The following is a 23,856-nucleotide window of genomic DNA, read 5'->3' as shown; positions in this document are numbered from 1 at the left end:
ATACTATACATGTAAGTGGGAGATGAGTCACATTTATTTTACCATATCTCTACTTTTAAACAAAATTAAAAGGTCTGAAAACTGAAATAATTTTTCTGTTTTGCCACCATGTGTAGAAATACAGAATTTGAATTGTTGATCAAGTTTCATACAAAGTTCCAAAACCAAAAGAAAGAAAGAAAAATTTTTAAAAAAGAGACAATTTCTGTTCCGGCCCACTACAAAAAACTTTCAATTCTCCCTGTTGATGGAGAAGAGAAGGAATATGGATAATCAAAGCACTAGCTAATCCAAAAGTCATTTAAAATAAAATGTACTAAACCAGCCTTTTATATTTTGCCAAAATATTTATTATCTCCCTCTGATTCAAGCTAATGTCTAAATGAGTCTTCAGTTTTAGAACACATCAGCCGACAAAAGGACATCCCCTCATTGCTCCCAGGATAGTAGAAAATCAGTTCAAATTTTAAAGTTTACTATGGATGATCCATAAAATTGAAAACCACACAAAGATTGCTAGCAGCTAACTGACACATGCCTTAACTAAAAAGAGACCAATAAAGAAAAGAAACCAACATATCTAGTATGGGAAAAAAAAAAACCCCACCATCACTCATATCAATAAAAACCACGGGATTATATGAAATCATCTGTGTGAAACTTCTGAAAATTGTAAAGCACTATAGAATTTAAATAATCTTTCATACAATAAAAAAAAATTTTTTAAACCCAAGAATCCAAGAATGTATGAAGGACTTCCACTTGTACCCTAATTGAATCCCCGCCATTCTGTATTCTGGTTCTAGTATTTGCTGGCTGCTGTCTCCTCAGATACAGGGTTCACTCTGTGAGCCCAGGGACTGGGTTTTTTCATATCATTATTCCTCCAGCACGGCCCAGGGCCTGGCGCATTACGGGCAACAGCAGCAAACATCTCTGGAGCCCTCCATGTGACCATGCCCAAGTCAGTCAGGCGTCCCAGACGACCAGAGCTTACAGTTAACTGGACAGCAGGTGTTTGATGAGTTGAGTCGAAATGAATTACAGGGAAACCTAGGTTAGGACAGGTATTGTTGTCATCATCAATTCACAGTTGAGGAAACTGAGGCTATAAAGCAACCCAGCCCAGGACTTTCTCCTGAGATCTTTCTACTTTACATAATAAGCGTGTTGTTTTCATTTCTATTGACATTTTCTCTGTGAACTCTACTTCCTTGAAACTAATCTCTTCTAATCTCTTCAGGGTCCTTAGCGACTGGCAGCATGTGATGTGTGTGAATTTCACATGTCATTAGTTTTCACGGCAACAATCCACTTTTAATCAATCTCTTAACATTATAAACTTGTAATGAAGATATGGGGTATTACTGGCAAACAAAATAAATATTCTTTAAATAAAAAGAAATTGTTAAAGGCTAGCAAATGGGCTAATATGTCTTTCCCCTTATATTTAGTTGTCTCTGCTTAATATATACTTAGCTTGATTTACACTTTAATGCCTGACATTCGTTACTCTCCCACAGACGGCTAAAATGACAAGCATAGGAAAATGAGACCTAGATTAATGTCCTTCCATTTTCAAGGAAGAAAATATAGACTACTTTCTGTGTGCAGTATACATTCCCTGACAATGAATAACAATAATTTGCATGTCAGATGTCTAATAAGTATTATTTGTTCAAGAACCAAAGAGGAATACTTTCTCCAAGAGCATACATCTCCACATACACAGAAACTTGATAATCTTTCCTGCTCAGTCACAGAGTAATTCTAAATCCCCTGCCCATTGGCACCGAGTTGTTGACAACTGAGGATTTTAAAGTGGATTCCCCTGTGTAGATTTACCTTTCCAGTTATTAGATCTCCAGGTAATAAAGAGCTTGGATTCCTGTAAAATATACTACAAGGGATATTAAACTACCTGTGCTTTGGACATCTGAATATGCAATGCTTATGAATTCAACTAATTGAGGCCATAATTTGTGTGGCTAAATGATGGTCGGGCAGAGGGGTAACTGGTAGAGTTAGGATATCCCAAGAGTTGAGAATCACTGCTCTGGGGACTTGTTGTAGCCAAAGCACATTTCTGTCAAGTTGGAGGCGCATGGCCTCTCATATCCCAGAGGTCACTGCCCAAACTATTGACCAACACAGCTATGAAATTTTATGCGTCTACACCCCTGCTTTTGGCTTTCTTACCTCACCCTCAATATGTCTACTGAACTGCAGATTTTTCAAGATCCAGCTCCTCTCTGAAGTACCCTGTCTCTGATCCCTTTGCCATGCAATATTAATTGCATTCCCCTTGGTACGTTCACCCACATTGGGCCTACACACTGTGTGCATTTATCACACTTTACTAATATTCCCTTCATGCACATATATCATCCCTGCTAGACTAAGCTCTTCCCTGAAAAGTAGGGGTCACCTATTTCTCATTTTTCACCCGAGGCACCCAGTTCAGCATCTGACACGTGGTAGATGTTCACTTAATATTTCTTGATAACTACAACTTCGAGACATAGATAACTTTTTCCACTTTCCAATGAGGAAACAGTACTCTAGGTCCCAGGATCAAGACTGAAACTCAGGCCTATTTAGTTTCAAAATCCATGCTCCTTCCACTAACCCCTGCCCTTTCTCAATGATAAACAAGGTGAAACTGAAGCATTCAGATAAAAATGGATGGGCAACCTCTACAGATGCAACATATAAATTAAGGGTTGGAGAGATAATTCAGGCTAAGTAAGCCTGATTACCCAAAATGCACATAGAGGCGTAGTGAGCAGGGAGACATATACAAAATAATAACACAACTGAAGGAGAGTATTCACCCTCTTTCTCTTTCCACATAAGACAGACTTCTTGGAAAGCCTTTACCAAGTTTTTTGAGCATAAACCATCAAGTTCAATAAAATCTTTTAGCAACTCAGGTCTGTTGAAAGATTAGTTGGAAAAAAATACCACTGCATTTTTGTTTCATTTCAACTCCTCATTTCTACCATGCAACCTCAGAATTATAAAGGTAAGGTAAGGAAGAATGGTGATAGCTTGGAACTAAGGATACAGTGGAGATAGACAACTCAAGGAACACCATTAGCTGCCTAATGTTCCCAACGGAATGGGAAATTGGGGAGGGATGCCCTCCATCACCCCCAAATTGGAACCAACCTACTTCCATCATTAATCTGGGTTTTACAAGAAGAAGCCAGGCTTACTTTGTGCCTTAATTATACTCAACACAAATAATTCGAGGAATCCAGAAGATGACACAAAATCGGTCCCACAGGAAACGATGAGTTCTTCCTACACTTCTATTCTGCCTCCATTTATATTTATAACGCGGAAATGAAGCCATGAATGAATAAAATGAGTGTGCTTGTGTTCCAATTTCCAAGCTGCATCCCTTTCTGTTTTGTCATAGTGCTTAAATAATACGAAATACTGAGGGGGGAATAAAGAACATTTATCTAAGAAAGCAAACCTCTTCCACTTAGATATAGAGGGAAAAAAGAGCTATTTTAACCTGCAAATGAAAAAGAATGATATTTCATCCAGTAAGTCTTCAGTGAACATATTACCAGGAACAGAGGAATTTTTTTTAAGTTCCACTAAACATGGTTCAGAATGACTGCACCCCAGTTAGCAATAACCATAAACTGGAAGCCAGTTTTGTTTGCAAGGGCTGTCTAGTCAATTTCTGGCTGATCCCTCCCGGTATTACTTTCATTACGAGCACTCAGAAGAATAACTGTGTTTGGATGGCTTGTTGTTGCAATTAGGTTTCTAGGTTACCAGCTACCAAACAACCCTGGGCTGAATGTAATTTCTAGACATACTGTTCCAAACCTGCCATATGCCATCCAAGGATAAACTGCAATTTTCACTTCCATGGGGAGTAGAATAGTAAGTCAAAGTAAAGGGTCACCCTGTATAAACAGTATTGGTTGGGCAACCTTGCAGTAAAGCCATTCTGCTGAGCTTCATAGGAAGAGGAATTTGGCCTCCCAAACTATCTGAAAACTTGACCTTTTACAGTGGAGCACCGCAAAGAACACTTAGGAATCTTCATCTTGTAAGTCTGCTTTGCAGGTGTGTAAGACAGGCTGTCTTCTTGATTCAACCATTGGTCCATCTCTTTCCATCTCTTTCTAGATTTCTGGGGGCAGAGAATATCCCACAATTCAAGAGGGACAGAGAGAATCTGGAGATGAAAGGGAGCCACAGCCACTGAGGGGCAGGAAAATAGGGGCAACAAAGAAATAACAAAGTTGACAGGTATTTGCTTCTGATAAAGAAAACGTACCTCAGATCAATTGGGGGGGAAAACCTTATGTGGTTTAAATAACAAATGAAACTGACACATGCTTGTTCGTAGTTATACTTCTGAAGAAATACATGAGGCCCTTTCATTTTCATTAACTTCTAAATCACATACATCATCTATCTTCTTTGAAGGAAACAGGAATCATTTTTGCCGAATTACTAGTGAATTATCTATATGTCTTCCAGTTAGGTAGGAAAAGAATTCATATCATCTACCTGACTTTTAACTATTTTTAGCAAAACAGTCTTCAAAAACCAGCAACAGAAAACTATTGCCTTTCATGAGAATGGATGATATATATAAAATGGTAATATTTTAAATCCCATCCTTTATTTGACAACAACCACTAAAATCATCTAAACGTGGTACAGACTCAGTGACACTCAGACAGTGAGCTCAGCATGGTTTCGATAGGAGTTACCTAGTCACTCATGCACTCATTCACTCATTTATTAAGCAGCTCTTTCATTCCTTAAATTTTGCTAATCTTAGTTTGTTTTTATCTTACCTTTAGCTTTGATTCCCTGATATTTCAATCCATTTTCTACCTTAATCATTAATTCATGGCAACTACAAATACCACTTGTGGAAATGATTTGGAGTAGTTGTTGCCAAAATTAATAAAAATAATTACAATGAATGAAATAAAATGTTAATAAAAATGTTATCAAGAAATCAAATTCTACTGGAGTGGGGATGGAAGAGGTGGTCAATAACACATGTACTTGATCAAAAAAAATCTGCATTTAATCAAGAGTTCCCAGCATATATACTTTTTAACTTTGAAAACAAGACACGAAACACACTGGAAAGAGATGAAGTGATAAGCTGGCTGCTAAAGATTTTTTAAAATCATGTTTAATAAACACAGTAAAGGCTAGAAGAAGAATGTGGAAAGGGCTCTAAAAATAGTGAATAAAATAAGAAGACACAAAAATGAAAAAAGGAAGAAAGAAATTAACAGAGGAAGGATGGATATAGCCAAAATGCTAAATATAAGTCATTTAGAAAGAGAAGCAAAAAAAAATACTTGGGAAATCATGTAAATGTGACCTAAGAAAGTTAAGCACAAAGGTTATTAAATAATAATATTTACAATGAATTTATTTCTATTACTAATATCTAAATAATATTTGATATATTTAGAAATATCTAAATGCTTTAAAATATTTCTTGTCTTTATTCAAAGTCACTTTTTTAGATTAGCTGCATGTGAATGCTCAAATTTATCAGATTAAATTTTACACATTAATAATACTCAGTTCTAACAAATTATATTTCAGAAGAGCAAATTAAATGGCTCCTTCATGCTCTTTTTTCTGTGTTGGCCATACTCTACAAGAAAAATTCCCCGCAACAGAGCAGTGCTACCTCAGCAACCAGAAAACCAAGAATGAGAAGTTGCTTATATGGGAATAAACCGCATATATAGTATAGTTAATGATAGGAACAACTTGGTGAAAACTCAGTTCTCCATTTCAGGACACTAAAAATTAAGAGACATGCAAAGGGAAGAGCCTGTGTGCTAATTCACAAAGTAATTATCAAAATATTGACATTGAAGGTATGCAATAACAGTATCTAAGTGCCATAACTGAAACAAACCCCAAGTGTAGGGGACTGTGGCCACCGCAATAGTTCCGGCCCATTTCCTTTCCCAGAATCCCACCAACTCCCACTGAGAAGTGAATTCTCTTTGCCCCCAACCCCAAAAATCTAAACAGGACTTTGGATTGCTTGGAAGAATAAAATACAATGGATATGATGTTGTCTGATTTCTGAGTCTCTCTGTCTATCTGTCTGTCTCTCTTTCCACACTTGCCCTTGGAACCCCACCACCATTCTATGAAGAAGCCCAGTCTAGTCTCCAAAGGGAGAGACCACGTGGAAAAATGCAGGTGAAGAGGAAGTTAAGGCCCAACTGACAGCCAACATTAGCCCTCACTCAAGTGAGGGAACCAACTTTCACATGATTCCAGCAGCCAGCCTTCAAGTCTTCAGCCAGGGCTCCAGACAACAAGGAGCAGAGAAAAACCATCTCTTCTGTGTTCTCCCTACATGTCTGACACACAGGACCCAGAAGCAAAATGAACATTGTGTTGTTATACTACTAAATTTGGGGGTAATTTATTATGTAGTCTTAAAATTGGAAACACCTTGTTTTTTTAAAAAAATTTTAAATTTTTAAATATAAAGGAAATAAGTAGTATTTAAAGCAAAAACTGACTACATCCATTTTCATACACCAGGAAAGTAGCGCAATTACTGTTCATTCCAAAAAAAAATAAAAAGTGTGTGCCAGACACTATCTGATGCCGGAGTGGTACAACGATGAGTATAAACAGACATGAAACCTGACACCTCTTGGGGTGTATAGTCTAGGAAGAGATGTAGACTTCAATCAACTATTCAACCACACAAAGGCAAATTCAGCTGTAACAAGGAGAAAGGCCTGATGTACACCAAGAAATAGAGGAATGGGGGAGAACGTTCTAGACTCAGAAAACAGCCATCTGTAAAGGTCCTGATATAAGAGGTAGTGTGCAATACAACGTGAAGGCCAGCAATGTAACATCACTTTCATTGCATTCTTTTCTTCCAGGCAATCCAAAGTCCCGTTTAGTTTCATGGGGAAAAAAAATAGACTCTACCTCTTAAGAAGGAGTGGCAAGGTAAAGAAATAGCAAATGAAAGTGTTGGAAGAGCGGATCTGGAAGAATATGAAGGTACAAAACGTGGAAGACAACACCTTTCAGACTTGACACCTGCCTGTTGACAGTAAACATGGTAAGAATTTAAAACTTTATTCGTGGCTCTGGGCTCAGTTATCTCTTTCTCCAATCTCTTCACACTCTGTAGTAAATTTCCATGTAAAAATACTTTGGGTTTCCTGTGGGAGCCCTTTTGTAAGTAGACATGCCAAAGCCATTTCAAGTACTGTATTGGAAACATTCAACAAAAATATCTGTCCTATAGGGAATATTAGCCAAGGCAAAAAAAAAAAAAAAAGTCAATTGAGAATACAACTAAAATAACTCTAGGCAAGGATTTTGTGATTAATGATGACTTGTTAAAGAAGGATATTAAGGAATTTAAAAGAAAATTGTGCCCCTTTTCTGGATTTACTTCCTAATTTTTAATCTTCTTTATGTATCTTCTTCTTCCTATGATAATTAAATCAAAGCATAAATAAATAAATAAAATCCTTCACCCTCCAAACACCCTTTCAAGAACAAAAAGACACTGAATGATCATCTTCAATCAAATTCTGTTAACTCGGTAGGAAATGCTTCCCTCTGCCCTAATGCAATATATTTCCACATGGTGCCTCTTGACTATGAGCTTCACAAGAAGATGTCTTAGTCATCAGTTGCCTCCTCTGTAAACTGGGAATAATAACAATCCCTACTTCGCAAGGTTGCTGTGAGGATTAAATTAGATAATCTTTGTAAAGTGTCTAGAATGGTACAAAGCGCACAGTAAACAAATACACACACACACACACACACGCACACGCACACACACAGTAGGTTCCAATTTTGTACATCTTCCAACATTTGGGTTGGCTCAGTGTTCAAACAGGTAACACTTCAAATATTTCTGACTGTCACTGTTATCAAAAGACAAACTACTCCCCCGTCTCATGAAGGACAATATCATCTATCCAGTTGCCTAGGCCAGAAATCCAAAAATCATCCAACTAATCTCTCCTCGTTACCCTCATTTCCAACCAGTCACTAAGTCCTGTCTCTCAAATCTGATCCACCTACCATCTCCACAGCCTCTCCCACCAAGAGTACCACATTCATCTCCATTAAGTGGTCTCCTGACCTCCAACCTTATGGTGGCAGCAAGAGTTTCCTGCTAAAATGCCATCAATACTTCCAATTGGTTTTAGAAGAAAGTCAGAACTCCTTTTAAATACCCTTTTTAAATTGGTCCCTTTCTACTTCCTAAGTCACTTCTCTCCTATAGTTCCATCCCCACCCTTTCCATTCCAACACCTCCCCATGATTCAGCCAAGAAAAACTTGTGGAAGTTTTTCAAATGTGCCATATGCTCCCTCATCTGTAGACTTTCACATATGCTGTTCTTTTTGCCTGGAACACTCTTCCTCCCCCTATTTGCCCAGCTGACATCTACACATCCCTTTTAGGCCTCAAATGTCATTTCTTCCAGGAAGTCTTTGAGGATTCCTCTGGCCTATGGTATCTGCCCCAGTAGCCCCAGTGCCTTCAGTACCTTCCCGTACAGCATGCTTCATTGTGACGGCTTCTTTGCCCATCTGTCTTCTCCACTACACAACAAGCTTCATGAAGCTGTGAACTTGTCTGGCTTCCCTGCCCTTGCAAATCCAATCAGCATGATGCCTGGCACAGAAACAGGTACTCAGAACCTTTTTTGATGAAAAAAATTTGTCATATTAACTTTTTATTACCAAAATGTCAGAGCCATAACTTTGTGATTAACAGCAATTCATTGAGTTCCAAACTCTCCCGCATGCAAAGAGGCCTAAGATAATAGCAGAGGCACAGAGCAACTCATCTCCAGACCCCCCTTCTCTAGACACCACAGACAAAGCCTTCCATAATCCTTTAGTATCACTTAGATGGAGTCCTGGAAGACTGCCATTATGATTCTATAGTTCTGTCTATATACTCAGAGTAATCCCATGGTGACTGGGACGCACAGCTAAACTGACATTGCTTCAGATTAAAATGCAGACATCTAACCAAGATGGTCTTTCTTTGATCAATTCATTTATAATAAGCATTGGACAGGTTCTCTTGACACCAAGTTTGATGCATACAACTCCAGTATCTTGATACTGTAAGACAAGATCAAAGGGAATTCCTAGACAGATAGAGAATTACAATTTGAATATGGTTATACATAAGCAAGTGAATTAGGGAAGTGGAAGAGAGAGAATTCAGGAAATAATAAGAGTCACTAAGTAAAAATCCCAGTGACAAATCACATTGCCTGTATTTCATCATATACATACCCATGTACACATGTTTTAGACTAACAGGTAAGGTGAGCCAAAGTTAATCAATATTATTGATAAAATAATTTAAACAGGAATAATACAAGGGAATAGCAATCTGATTAGAAGTGCCAGCTAAAGAAAAGTTAATTCAATCCATTTCCATATCCTATTTGACTAAATAAAAATTTGTCATAAGAGTTCATGAGAAACAAGCTATACATTTGCAAAAGCCATAGTAAAAGACTCTCTATGTTACAGTAAATATAAATATTTATAATTTTTAAATTGATATTTCAAATCATTTTTATCTAACCTCTAAAAACCAGCTGTGTAAGACCCTATACTAGCTAATGCAAACCTTGGAGTACTAGAAATTGAGTTATCTGTTCACTACTAGGAAAACAGGCTGTGACAATGGAGTTTTATCAACCAGTGTATAAGTTACAAAATGCAACTTGAGTACCATTAGATGACTTCTTTTATAAATATTGCTAAAAGTTGGTAGCCCAGTTACATTAGGTTGTATAATTTGAAATAGCAAAGGAGGCTCATCAATCTTTGAAATTCAGAAATACTTACTGATAGAAGGTGAGGGGAAAAAAACACAAAGAAGCATAGACTGCCATTAGAAATCTCCTAGAGAGAAATATTCCAAGTTAAATATTAGACATTGCAAATATACCAAGTCCATTTAGTTTTCACTCTCCCACAGTCCCTCACCACCTAGTTCTGCCCCTAGCTAACCAGTGGGCTGAAATCAATCTTATTTCAACAAACCAAACATCCAAACTATGTAATCATGGGATGACATCTGAGCTTGATCTGGCTGGCTGCTTAAAAAGGAGCCTTTCACAGCAATAAATGGGAATTTTCATTGTTGACCAAGCTAGATACTAAAGCACAGCACCTTTATACTTCTTGCTGAAATCAACCAAATGCAAGTAGCCCTACCTTCAAAAAAATAAAAAGCCTCCATCCACCCATCCATTTTGAAGTACACTGATACACGTTTTATTTTGTACATAAGGTAAGACTATTAGCATACTACTGCAGGACACAGACCTTTTTGGTTGTTCTCCAGTGTGGGGACAGATGTAAGCTGAATTATACACTCTCACCTGTGCCTCAACCAACGCCACACTTGAGAGGACAGCTGGATGTCTAGGGACAGTCTGGGGCCAGGGACCTAATAGAACTGAGAGTCCCATGGGGTCCAAGTCCAAGTTCCTGGATTTATTAGCAAGGTCTTCTCACCATGCTACTTCACCAAAAACAGTCCAAGGATTTATTACTGCTCTGTGCTACTCTGGACCTTTGAAACAAAGTTTCCATAAGTTAGGCATTTAAGATTACGTGCACACACACACACATACACACACACATTCGTTCTAAATTAAAGAGAAATATATACGAACAAGTTTCTATATCCTAATCAAAAATGAATGTCTTGTTACCAGGGGGAAAAGAGGAAGCAGAGGGATAAATTGGGAGTTTGGGATTTGCAGATACTAACTACTATATATAAAAGAGATTAAACAACAAGGACCTAATGTATAGCACAGGGAACTATATTCAATACTTTGTAACAGCCTATAATGAAAAAGAATGTGAAAAGGAATATATATATATATATAAAACTGAATCACTATGCTGTACACCAGAAATTAACACAACATTGTTAACAGCCTATACTTCAATAAAAAAAGAGAATGTTTCATCACAGATGAATTTATATGCTGGTTTCTTATTACTGATTCCTGAGTTTCACTGACCTTATTACTTTAACACATGACTCTTGGGTTTCTTTTCTGGATGTACAGCGTGTGGAAAAAGTTGCAGCCTCTTTGGATAGTTGTGATATCTGTCAAGGATGCTAGGCTACATCTGGTTCTAAATACAAAAACCACACTCCCAAACAGGAATATTTTCCAAACCTTTTGTGTTCATGGTGTTGCTTCAAATTTTATTGCTTAAAAAAAAACTGATTGGAAGTGCCATCAAATTACAGCACATGTTTATTTACACTGAAGAACTCTCTGGAACTTGAGAAATCACAACAGAAGGTACCAGTGTGGATTACTGCCAGTCACTCCAGCAGTTTCCTCCCACACACTGCTTCCTCCATGAGGGAGTGTGACATGACAGCCTGGGCAGTGGTCCTTCAGGCTGCCCAGGAAGACTCTGACAGCAACGTAACCCACCACTCCTCAGCTTAGACAGCAGTCTCAATTCATCTCCGCCATTTTTGTATAGGACTGAAATACACGCATCAAGAGAGTGCATTTTTACTTAAAAATAGATGAAAAGGAGATGGCACTTTCCTTCAATCAATGCTGAGTAGTCTTTACCATTTTTTAATAAGCTTTCTTTCAATCTGACCTAAATTCTTCAAACTTCACACCACAGTGGTAGTTTTGTTTCCCTCTTTTTAGTACCCAGCTGTGATGGAGTAGAGTCTGTTACCATATTCTTTAGAAGCATTCAAGCCAATTATTCATTAGGTGTGAATAAATAATTTTCTTTCCTTGGAGTAACAATCTCTGAAATTATTTTTTCATCTGTTTATACTTTTTCACATGGCTTTTCTTTTAAAACTCTTTTCAGCATCCTCCCACAACAGTTACCTTGTTGTAATTTCTGACTGGCACATACTGGGTGTCTTTTTAATATCTGTGTGGCTAGAATACAGCCCACTGCCTGGCATTTAGCGGGCTCTTGATAAATATTCTTGAGAAAATGTGAAAGGATACACGAGCAGCATTCAACATACGGTTGGGCATCATTTTACTTGTCTTCCTTGGCTGTACTTTTGCTATTTGTTTGGTCACATTTTCCTATTATTCTTACCATATGGAAGTCATCATACTTCCATCATGAACAGTCCCTCTGAATTTATAGGAAAATGCAATAAGCTCATTCTATCAATTATCCTAAAATGTGAACCTAAGGACCAATTTTCTAGTAGGTGCACAGCATCCATCCACGAAAAGCTTGGTATACCTTGGCAGAACTTTAAATCATACTACGTATTCCTAAAATTTCACCTTCTGTGTTTCCAAAGCTCATGCACTATAAGAATAAGAACTTATTTTCTGTTATATACGTACTATTGTCAGAGTTGCCAAAAAGACCTTATTTTAGCAGCGACAAATGAAATTTCTTATTGAGAATGGTCTGATACTTTAATTAAGTGATAATTTTAAACACACACAACTAGCTAGCAATTTAACTATTTTATTAGAGCCTTTTTCTATTTTTTCTTAAAAGGTTGACAATGATTTTATAAATGTTTATTAAATGTCTGTCTGTGCTTAGAACAGCTTATTACTATAAATAAATATATATATATGCTGTAATTTGCACATCTTCCAATTTCACATACATTCTAAAATCATGTCAAAATGTCAAATGGAGAATACAAGATATTTGGAACAAAAGGCATGACACATGTGAATGGACAAACTAATATCACCAGCCTTTTAGTTCTTGATCAGAACTGATGAGGGTTATTAATGGATGTTTTTCCTTAGACCAATATTTTCTAGGTAGACATAAACACTTCTCTCTCCCTCTTGTTTACACACACACACACACAGTTCAGCACCGAGAAAAGAATTAGGACAAAGTGTGAAAGAAAAATGAAATATGACCAGTTGTTCTTTAACAGAAACTCTGTTTCCTAGAGCCTTGGCAAGGTCAGAGTCACCTTGGAATCACCATGACCACTGATGTGAACTGGCTGTCCTTAAAAAAGTGCTTCTTACTTAGCAGTTACATTAGAGAGACGGGGGAAAGGTGTAAAACAAAAGATTGAAAAGGGCCTTCAGTTATTGTTGAAAGGACTCACAAAAGTGGGTTTTATTTTCTTAGGTTCTTTGATAAATTAGTAAACTTGACAAACATAATCTGGAACTCTTTCCCCAAGTTAAAGAAAGAAATATTTAGGAGTTTAACTATGTAGTAGCTCCCTTTTTGAACCCAGAATTCCCAGGCTAAAGATTAGTGAGTTAAACCACATAGTCCCATGCCTTCCTGCCGTAAAGTTAATAATTATACCCAATTTAATGTCTAGAAACCCATGCCCAGCCAAAAGCCTTTAAGTGGCACAACCCATAGTATGTTTCATTGGAGATGATGCCTAACGATAAAACTGGAATATGAAATTTTAATGTTATTCAAAATCTCAAAGACAGTCACTGGAGTAACTGACCAGAAGTACAACCTATGTTCCCTCAAACTTTTCAATTAAGGCAACATTCTGAGGTTTCCAAAATTTTCTTCCTTTCTCTCCTCCTCTCCAAGGTACTCCTGTAGTATACTGTACTCCACTAAGAAGAAATAAAGTCTATCCAAATTCTCCATAAGTGAAAGTCTAAAATGAGAGAGGTGTATTCAAGAGGATTCAATATGGTGCTTACTCAACAAGGAAACTTCTACTCCTTTGGAAAACATTCATTGGTATCTTCAGATTGTAATGTGAAGATTTCTTTTTATGACAGCATTTCTCCAAACTATAGATAACAACTTAATCCCGGATGGATCACTCAGAAGATGAAACTTACCCCTTGAAATAACTCTAAACTCTCCAATTCTATGTATTCATGTTCTAAACCTACTTCAGAGTTAATTCTGTGAATCCCTCCCTGTGACTGGGAATAAGATGTGTTATCTGACTCAAGAAAATAGTGGTCATCAACAGTATTTAACCAAGGGCGCACTTTTTTCAGCAGACACAAATGATGGCAGGAAATCACCACCTTAGATTAAGAAAATAGATCTATACTTTTTGTGAAAGGCCAGTGTCTGTCAAGTTTGTTCTCAGATTTTGAACATAGATCAACCTCTAGCTTATAAACTTGTTGAATTCTTAAAGTTTGATGGTAAATCGCTTGTGGAAAAGAGAGAGAGATTGCTGCCCAGTAAGAATTACACACACACACAAGTGAGTTTCTCCAGGCAGCCCACTAAAGCCTTTTTGACCTTTGCTCCTCCGAAAATGGCAGTAATAATGCTGTTGAGCCAACAGTTAAAGTGATATCTCTATGGGAAAAGGCATTCAGAGTTCCCTTTTGGGATTCCAGGAACCCAAAACTCTCCCTTTCTAGCAATGAAAGTAGGGGTTCCCTTGCCCAAAACAGGCTTCACATGTGGTTATGGTGTGAACTTTGGGGAGGGCGTCTCTGTGTTGAAGATCAAGACTAGAAATGCAAAGTGAAGGCAGTGGACACACTGCTGCCTAGACTGGGAAGAAAGGCCGGGAGCGGATGCAAGTGGGAGAGCAGGGCTTGGGGGGCGAGAAAGCGCTGAGCAGCATGGTCCAGCAGTTTCCCACCACCTCTTCCCACATCCTTTGCATCGCTTAGTGTCTTCTACTTCTTTTTTTTAATCCCCTTTGGAAGGCTTTGTGGGGAAGGGCTGAGAAGAAATGAAAGGCTACAGCAGGGTCTGTGCAGTTAGAGGAAATGAGAAGGAGCAAGAGTCACCAGAAAGAAGTAGAATGAGGAGAGATGCCGCCTTCTAGCTGGAGACGAGGGGTGGGTTTATCACAGGTCAGATGTGCCTTCACAAATCAGAACCTTGTCTGTGTGGCTCGTGCACAGGCCCAAAGCAAAGAGAAATCAATAGTTACTGCTCCAAAGTGGGAGAACAATTGGCAAATTAAATTAACTAGAGTCCTTCTGCATGTTTCTTTGTTTGAAGATAATTTTTTAAGGATATTTCAAAAGTGCATTGCACACTTGTTGCACTTTGCCAGACTCAATGTCTTCATCCAGGACACTGGAATCCAGAGTGAATATCTGCTTACATTTTTCAGGAATTCACACACCTCAAAGTCGGCCACAGAAATTCAGCTTCAGTCATCAATTTCAAGCAAGGTAGCTTACCTCAAGTAGTTGCAAATCCTTCAAACAAAATTATACCCAGAACTAATTCACTAATGTCCTTTTTTTTACTACTTGCTACAGATATTAATTGGAGGTCATTCTTCACCTGCAATATAAGCACCACCTGAAAAATTTCTGTTTTTGTCTACTTTTTATAAATCTTATCACTTTCATGAATCATTAACTTGACACATATTGCAAATCAAACATACAAATAAGAATATTAATTAGTTTAAGCAATGTCTGAGATTAGCACCTCTTCCCAGAAATTATTTGAATAATGAAGTTAACCTCATATTATTCAAAACACTGCAAAATTAAAAGGTTTTCCTCCGTAATCTTTTTTTCTAGAGAGTCCTGTTTGGTCCTGTTGGGCATAAACATGATATGGGTGGAGTCTCCCTGAAGCTCTGCACTGCAAATGAGAAAAAATTCCTTCTTCTGTTAGCCATTTCTTCCCAGGCAGAACATACCCCATTGGAAGCACTTGATTATATGGAGTCAAAATGGTAGAAGGGCTGGTGAACAGAATCCCAATCTGGGTTTAACTAGAATTTTCCCTGTCTCACTGGACATTTAAGGTTGTTGCCTTAACTTTGTTTTTCTATTCTTTTTCTATTTTCTATTTTTCCTTTTTTTTCTTTTTTTTTTAATCCATAAACTACAGAGTACATCCTATAACATATCCATTAGGGATTTCTCCACTAGGGATTCAGATGCTGTGTGGAACTGAAGTGTTCTGAGTATCTATTTCACAAGATTCGTTTCCAATCTTCTGCTGCTGACCAGGCTCAAGTGAACTTTAATGCAAGTTAAAATGGTGGCGTTTTCCTCCTATCACAGAAAGTCTTAACAGGCTCCTTTGAAAGCCTCAGGGCCAGTCAGGGTGATCCTGGCTATTTCAGACATGGGGCCATCAGAAGCAAGTAAGGACAGGGGATGTAGTTTTGACACAGATTGGTAGAACAGTGCTCAGAATCTCTTCCCACTTGACAGGGAAAATTCCTATGGATTTCAATCAGAGAACATGTAGCTAGAAAATGGGAAAATAAGAGCCAAAAAATGGGCAGAAGATCTAAATAGACATTTCTCCAAAGAAGACATACAGATAGCCAACAGGCACATGAAAAGATGCTCAGTATCACTAATTATTAGAGAGATGCAAATCAAAACTACAAGGAGGTATCACCTCACACCAGTCAGAATGGCCATCATTAAAAAGTCTGCAAATAATAAATGCTGGAGAAGATGTGGAGAAGAAAGAATCTTCCTAACACTGTTGGTGGGAATGTAAATTGGTGCAGCCATTATGGAGGACAGTATGGAGGATCCTTAAAAAACTTAAAATAGAGTTATAATAAGATCCAACAATGCTACTGGGCATGTATCTGAGAAAACCATAATTCAAAACAACACATGCACCCAAATGTTCACAGCAGCACTACTTACAATAGCCAAGACATGGAAACAACCTAAATATCTATTGGCAGATGAATGGAAAAAGAGAATGTGAGATACACACAGACACATACACATACACTGGACTATTACTCAGCCATAAAAAAGAATGAAATAATGCCATTTGCAGTAACATGGATGGACCTAGAGATTATCATATCAAGTGAAGTAAGTCAGACAGAGAAAGATAAATATCACATGACATCACTTACATGTGCAATCTAAAAAAAATGATACAAGTGAACTTATTTACAAACCAGAAATATACTTACAGGCATAGAAAACGAACTAAGGTTACCAAAGGGGAAAGGGGAAGGGATATGTATGTGTGTGTGTGTGTGTGTGTGTGTGTGTGTGTTTATGTGTAACTGAATCACTTTGCTATACACCTGAAACTAACGTAACATTGTAAATCAACTATACATCATAAAAATAATTCTTTTAAAAAAGAGCATATTGTGTCTAGACCTATACATATGGGGACACCTACTCAGTCTGTTTCTGATAATGATCCAAATAAAGGGTTATCTTTGCCTTAAAACATCTAACATCCTATTTATATACATTAGATAATTTATCTCTTATGATTAGAATGCCGTTCAAATCTCTAAGACACACCATAAGAAACACAAAATGGCACTGTTACTGTTATTTGGATTACCTCTGTATTCATAACTTCCATTGGTCTTTTCTTGATTTCTCCTATGTCCAAGTAACTGGGGGGAAAAAAAGAATAAGGGTTTCTTTTATTACTTGTGAGTCAGGTGCGTAAATTTCTTTTTAAAAATTATTAAAAAGTAAAGCAAGCCATAGGAAATCCTTAAGCCTAAAGCAAAAATAAATAGCTATGAATTAAAAGCAATTATAGTAATAGAAACTGCTTTCAGACACATGTCTACTTGAAACTTAATGAAATTAGTCTTAGAAATACATCCTTCTACTGGGGAACACTTTTCCCCACAATGGTTAGCTGCTTACTACATATTTGTTATTTCTCATTTTTAGATCAATGTTGATATAAAGAGTGGTTTCTGTGTAAAGCTGCTTAACAGTTCCATTAATCACAGACTTTAGGCCAAAGAAACTAGAACTGATTGTGTGCATTAGAGTAACAACTGTGAAAGTCTGGGAGCTCTTTTTCCCTATGAGAGCATCTTAATGATCCAGAAACGCTTAGCCATGTGGGATGGTTTAGGCATTGGTTCAGCTGAGGGACAGATGGGTGAACCAGTTAACCTCCGGAGACCCCTATTATTCCATTACTATTTGCTACAAGATATTAACTAGTGATCATTCTTTAGCTATAGCAGAAGCACAACCTAAAAACTTTATCCCTTTGTCAACTTCAAGCCATGTGTCCATCACTGTGATCTGGTTCCACTGTGTTTCATACATGGAAGGTGCTAAATAAATGTTTTAATATTAAAAATAAGTATAAATCTAGCACTTAATTTATAACCATAGATAGAAAGATACATTCTCTACCTCAACTACCATCACTACTGAGCTGCCAAAAAAATATTTGTATTAGAATTAATTTTGGCTATATTTTACTATTGTTGTTTTTTGGATAGAACGCTTTAGTTAATCGATACCTCTATAAATTATCATGTATTTTCCTTACATCAAAAGTATTTACATAAGACAGTGCAAATGCTCCCTCTGCTTATTAATAAAATTGGTCTTCGAGAAATCTGCAGAGACTGATTTCTGACATAATAACAAAACATTCTGACTGTCATGTGCATGAAGGTGATCTCAAATCCACAAGATTAATGTAGTAGAGTTAACTTCCAAAATGCGTAACTGTGAGGAAAATAACAATCTCTAGAATTCTCTGCTATAAAAAAGGTTTGATAGCTACCTGAAGTTTAATTATGGTTTCAAAAATATCAGAAAAAATATGAGTAAAAGAAATTCAAGAAGAGTGTTGATCATTATCATCTGAAAAATATTTTTCCACCTCAATATCCTTTAGGGTCTACGCGACATAAATTACCCTCAATTATCTTTGGGGCTTTCTTTTGTTCTGCAAGTTGCTTCATTTGTTATATAAACTTATAACTGTTAAGCTTCAAATATATTCAGCATTTAAATCTTCTTGGCTTCCATCATTATAACCATAGATACTACCAGATAAATAAACTATCCAACTGTCAGCATGGAAAACTAACCATGGACACTGTTATAACAAACTCAGGGTTTTTTTGTGTGAGTTAAAAGCAAAAATAACCATGCAAATCTCCTATATATATATATATATAAAGAGTGATTTGAAGTGCACTTTCTATTTGGTTTGGAACTGTACCTGTTTTTACCTTTTGAGTGCCAAATAAACAAAAGAAAATATGAATTACTAAAGTTAAGTCTGCAATTTTGAGTTATTAGTAGATTCTGAAGCAGATTTCCATTCCCATGAAATTTCTTTATATGGAAATTATTTCATTAAAAATCAATGATGTGTATGATGAAAGGAACGGGACACAGAGATGCTTTACATTCATATGACACTAGTGTATGCAAAATACGTTCACATCCATAGCATTTACTTTCTACAACAATGCTGGGAGGTAGGAATGGTTATATTCCTTTTCTGCGTTAGGAAACTGACTAGCTGTGTCAAGAGGCTTGCACAAGAATACAGAGCTAATAAATAGGTCAGTCTCAAGTCTCCTGATTCTCAGTTTTAAGCTCTAAGTTTCTTTGAAGCACAGTTTCATTTAGCTCCTTTCTAAAGAAAGTAGACAACGCATACTAAAGAAGGTTTCAGGGAAGAGGAAACAAAATCCAAATGTAGCCTCATCTCCCATAAAAAGACCATCTGGCATAACAAAAAGCAGAACACCTAGAACTCAGTTTAAACAAACCCATAAGGAAGGATATCAGATAACTTTAGTGATGCTTGGGAAACTAGTCCTCTACAGTTAAAAATCAGGATTCACAAGCATAGATTTCCTGGTAAAGATATTTTTTGCCATCCTGAGACTCAAGCTGAATTTTAATTAAATAATTAAAATATTATATTAAAAACTATGGGGGAAAGAAACCTACAGAATATAGAGTTTCCATACAATCCAGCAATTCCACTGCCAAGTATATACCCAAGAGAAATGAAAACTTGTACATGATCATTCACAGCAGCATTACTCATAATAGCCAAAAGTGAAACAATACAACTATCCATCAACTGATTAATAGATAAACAAAAAATGTGGTATAGCCATATCATGGAATATTATTCAACAATGAAAAGAATGATGTACTGATACATCCTACAACACGAAGAGCCCTGATAACGTTATGCTAAGTGAAAGAAGACAGAAACACAAAAGGTCACATATTGCATGATTCCTTTCGTAGGCATACCTTATTTTATTGCACTTAACAGCTATTTCATTTTTTTACAAATTGAATCAGGTTTGTAGCAACCCTGCATGGAGCAAGTCTATCAGCACCATTTTTCCAACTGTATTTGCTCACTTCATGTCTCTGTGTAATTGGTAATTCTCACAATATTTCAAACTTGCTCATTATTATTATATTTGCTATGGTGATCAGTAATCCATGATCCTTGATGTGACTGCTATGACTTGCTGAGGCCTCAGATGATGGTTAGCATTTTTTAGCAATAAAGTACTTTTTAAATAAGGCATGTACTTTTTTTAGACATAATGCTGTTCCACATGTAACAGACCACGGTATAGTGTAAATATAACTTTAATGTGCACTGGGAAGCCAAAGAACACCTGTGACTCACTTTACTGCAATATTTGCTTTATTGAAGTGGCCTGGAACAGACCAGCAATATCTCAAAGGTATGCCTGTATATAAAATGTCCAGAATAGACAAACCCATAGAGGATAGAGAGAAGGGGAAACCGGGGAGGTACAGGGTTTCTTTTTGGAGTGATGGGAATGTTCTAACATTAGTTCATGGTGATGGTTGCAAAACTCTATGAATATACTAAAAACCACTAAAATGGGTGGTTTATATTATGTGAAATCTATTTCAGTAAGGTTGTAAAAAAAAAACCTATGTAATATTTAATTATTCCTGTCCTACAATACCCATCCCCACCAGGAATAATTTCTCTCAATTCCCATATAACTTTATTTTCTTAATTGCACTCTTTTTTTGTACTTTGCATTAAAATGACTGGTGTGCATGTATTCTCTCTCCTGTTAGATCATGAACTGGGAAAGACAAGGAGTCATGTCTTATATTTGTTCCCTTCACAGATCTAAGCACAATCTGCTAATTCACTGAACACGGACAGTGAGCTCCGTGCCAAGAACTGGGGATAAGCACCACTAAGGACCCCTGTCCTTGAAGGTTTAACTATCGAGTTCCTGGGGACAGACATGTAGACAAATACAGCACACCAAGGAACTTTCCCAAGAATTATGCCAATAGCTTAAACGGGCAGGGTGGGAGGAGGATCACAGAGTGGGGCGTGGTCGCTTCTACTTAGAATAAAAGGTTGAAAGAATTGAACAGTGGGGTGAAAATGCAGAAAGCATTTTTTTCGGCTGCTGACAATATAGTATCCAATACTTCCAAGCAATTTTTAAGAAGTCTTTATTTAATCTAAAAAATAGGTTCCAAGAAAAAAGAAAAAGTGGAAAGAGAAAAAGGAGAACAGAAAATGCCAAATATCTAACGTGAGGCGTGTGTTACTCTTTCCAAATAGCTAGTCACTGAATAGTTTTTTTTTCTTAAAGATTCCTGTTCCTTATCCATACATTTTAAGTCTGTTCCTACTGCTCCCTAAGTGAAATTCTGTCTCCAATCACACTTTTAAACTCTAACCCCAACTGCAGGGGGGGCTTTCAGTGGCCAGCCCCTGAACACATCGAAGTGTGGGGTGAGGCGGGGGTTATTCCTTTCCACCTCTGTGGCCCCGGAAATGGGGGGACGGTGGGGACAGACTCACTTGAGTTTCTTGAAGGCTTCCTGGCCCCCAGCCACGTAGTTGCCCCCACTCTGAATCTGGTCTAGCTTCCGGATACGGTGCCCGGTCCGCGGGGTGTAGATGTTCCTGACGGCCCCAAAGGGCGCCTGAACGCCGCCGGTCACCTCCTTGAGGAAGACGTCGAAGCTGGACACCCTCTTCTCATGGATGACGACGCGGCGCCCCGCGAAGAAGGGGTCCCCGTTGCGGTACACCAGCACGCTCTTCACGACCGGCTGAGACAGGTGGCTCGACCTGGCGCTGGTGCTGCTCATCTTCCCCACGGGACGCCGTCCAGGCTCGCTCCGCAGCGGGGAGGCACCTCGGGTGCCCTAGCGGCCTCACGGCACGGGCTGCGCGGGGTCGCGCCCTGAAACGAATCGGAAACAGACAAGCCCACGGGTAAAACGAAGAAACCGCCGTGCGCCTGGCGTCCACCCTGCGGAGACCCTGTCGGCAGCAGGACTCGCTGTACACGTTCAAGTATTTCACCAAAGTCTGCACAACCAATCAGCGCTCGCAGTGCGCGCAGGACACCTGTTTCACACGCTTCCCGCGGAATCCAGGTGTAACCACCTCCGGACTGGAGCCATGCGGGGGGCTTGAAACAGGCTAAAGGAATGCGCGCGGGAGGGAGGGGTGGGAACACACACACACACACACACACACACACACACACTATAAAATTTTAAATATGGTGAAACTCAATTTCTAACATCATATTCGCGTTACTTTTCCAAATAGCTTAATTTTCTTTCCTCTCCTGACTCTCACCTCTCAATCTGTTTCCAAAATGAAGCAATTAGGATTCTGGCTGGAATTGCCCTGATTTTTCTTTGCCGAGAAATAACCGTTTAAGGTACATTGAGAGAGAGGAGTCGTGCGTTCAAGCCCCCTCGCCCCCTCCCCCAGATGACCTGCGCAGCCTCGCACTGAAGCTCCCGTGGGCACCGTTTGAACACCGCGGGCAAGGGCGCTCAATCGAGTCCCAGGGCGGCAGGCAGCGGCTGAGGACTCGCGGCGCGTGTACCTACCAACACCCGAGGGCCAGTGGCGGGAGGGGCGGCTGGGTAGGGAGGAGCGCGGGCGCCGCGCTGGGGCTAGGCTGGTACCGGGGTGAACTCGGCGACAGTCGTGCGTAGCTCCCGCTGTTCCTCCCGCTGCCGTTGCCTCTGCGGGCCTCCCACACCCCGAAGGGACCGGAGTTGTTATTTCCCGCCGTTTCCATAGCAACTGCAACCACGCGCAGGGAGCAGAGTCCGTAAACTAGGCCTGGCGCTCGCCTGGATCCCTTGGGCTTTGCCCACCGCCTCCGGCAGAGGCTTAAGAAGTAAGGGGTTTGGGGCAGATGAGGGGAGTCACTCTATTAATGGAAGCTAACTGGGTGGCAGGCGCTGTGCTAGTAGAGGGATACAGTGGTGTAGAGAAAAATCGACAATATGTTGAATGTCTATCATATGCCTAGCTTTATGCCGACAGAAGGATTTTTCACTGCCTCCAAAAGTCTAAATGGCTCTCTGTACCCAAGAGCATACATCCATGCTGTTTGTATAGATTGGATCAGTGTATGGGTAAGACAGGGGAGGAGCTCTGAGAACTTCAGTAAAGAGATGCTTTGTCCAGTCTCCTATGGGACATATATATTGTGGGACAAGGAAATTCTGTTTAAAAAGTTTAAATGCTCCAGCCCATCTCTGCCAGTGTTCCCTTTATTCCTCTTAAGACCTCTCTACTATGTGTCATGTGCAGATTTCATTACTGGCTGCTCTTCAGTCATCATCTGTGAATAAAAATCATGTTAATATGGATGAATGGATAAAGAAGATGTGAGATATACAAAGGAATAATACTCAGCCATAAAAAAGAATGCCATTTTGCCATTTGCAGCAACATGGATGGACTTGGAGGGCATTATGCTCAGTGAAATAAGTCAGACAGAGAAAGACAGATACGTATGATATCACTTATATGTGGAATCTAAAAAATACACAAACTAGTGAATAAAACAAAAAAGAAGCAGATTCACAGATATAGAGGATAAGCTAGTGGTTACCAGTAAGGAGAAGGATGAAGAGAGGGGCAATATAGGCATAGCAGGGGGAAAAGGGTTATTATGGGATTATATGAAATCATGTGTGTGAAAATTTTGAAAATTGTAAAGCACTATAGAGTTTAAAGAACCTTTCATTCACAAGATCTTGTAGTAGCTCACAGCAAAAAAATAAATGTGACAATTAATATATGT

The 23,856-nt window shown here is 38.5% G+C and overlaps 1 protein-coding gene across 2 annotated transcripts in view; it reads right to left on the bottom strand.

Annotated features, from left to right (window-relative positions):
• Positions 1-22,761, bottom strand: part of DCDC2 (doublecortin domain containing 2) — a 116,752-nt gene extending 93,991 nt beyond the window's left edge. The window contains exons 1-3 of one of the 2 annotated variants that reach the window (XM_006198679.4): positions 22,646-22,761; positions 21,594-21,981; positions 17,322-17,376 (exon numbers count right to left, since the gene is read on the bottom strand). In XM_006198679.4, the coding sequence (XP_006198741.1) occupies positions 17,322-17,376; positions 21,594-21,886 (348 nt within the window). In that variant the 5' untranslated portion in view covers positions 21,887-21,981; positions 22,646-22,761. Of the gene's footprint in view, positions 1-17,321; positions 17,377-21,593; positions 21,982-22,385; positions 22,542-22,645 lie in introns of those variants that run through there. The other variant, XM_031688142.2, reaches the window with a different exon arrangement.
• Positions 22,762-23,856: the final 1,095 nt, after the last annotated feature.

Source organism: Vicugna pacos, chromosome 20 (assembly GCF_048564905.1).
Source record: "Vicugna pacos chromosome 20, VicPac4, whole genome shotgun sequence".
Lineage (NCBI taxonomy): Eukaryota > Metazoa > Chordata > Mammalia > Artiodactyla > Camelidae > Vicugna > Vicugna pacos.
Note: the sequence above shows the minus strand (reverse complement) of the source record. Positions and strands in the feature narration are given on the sequence as shown.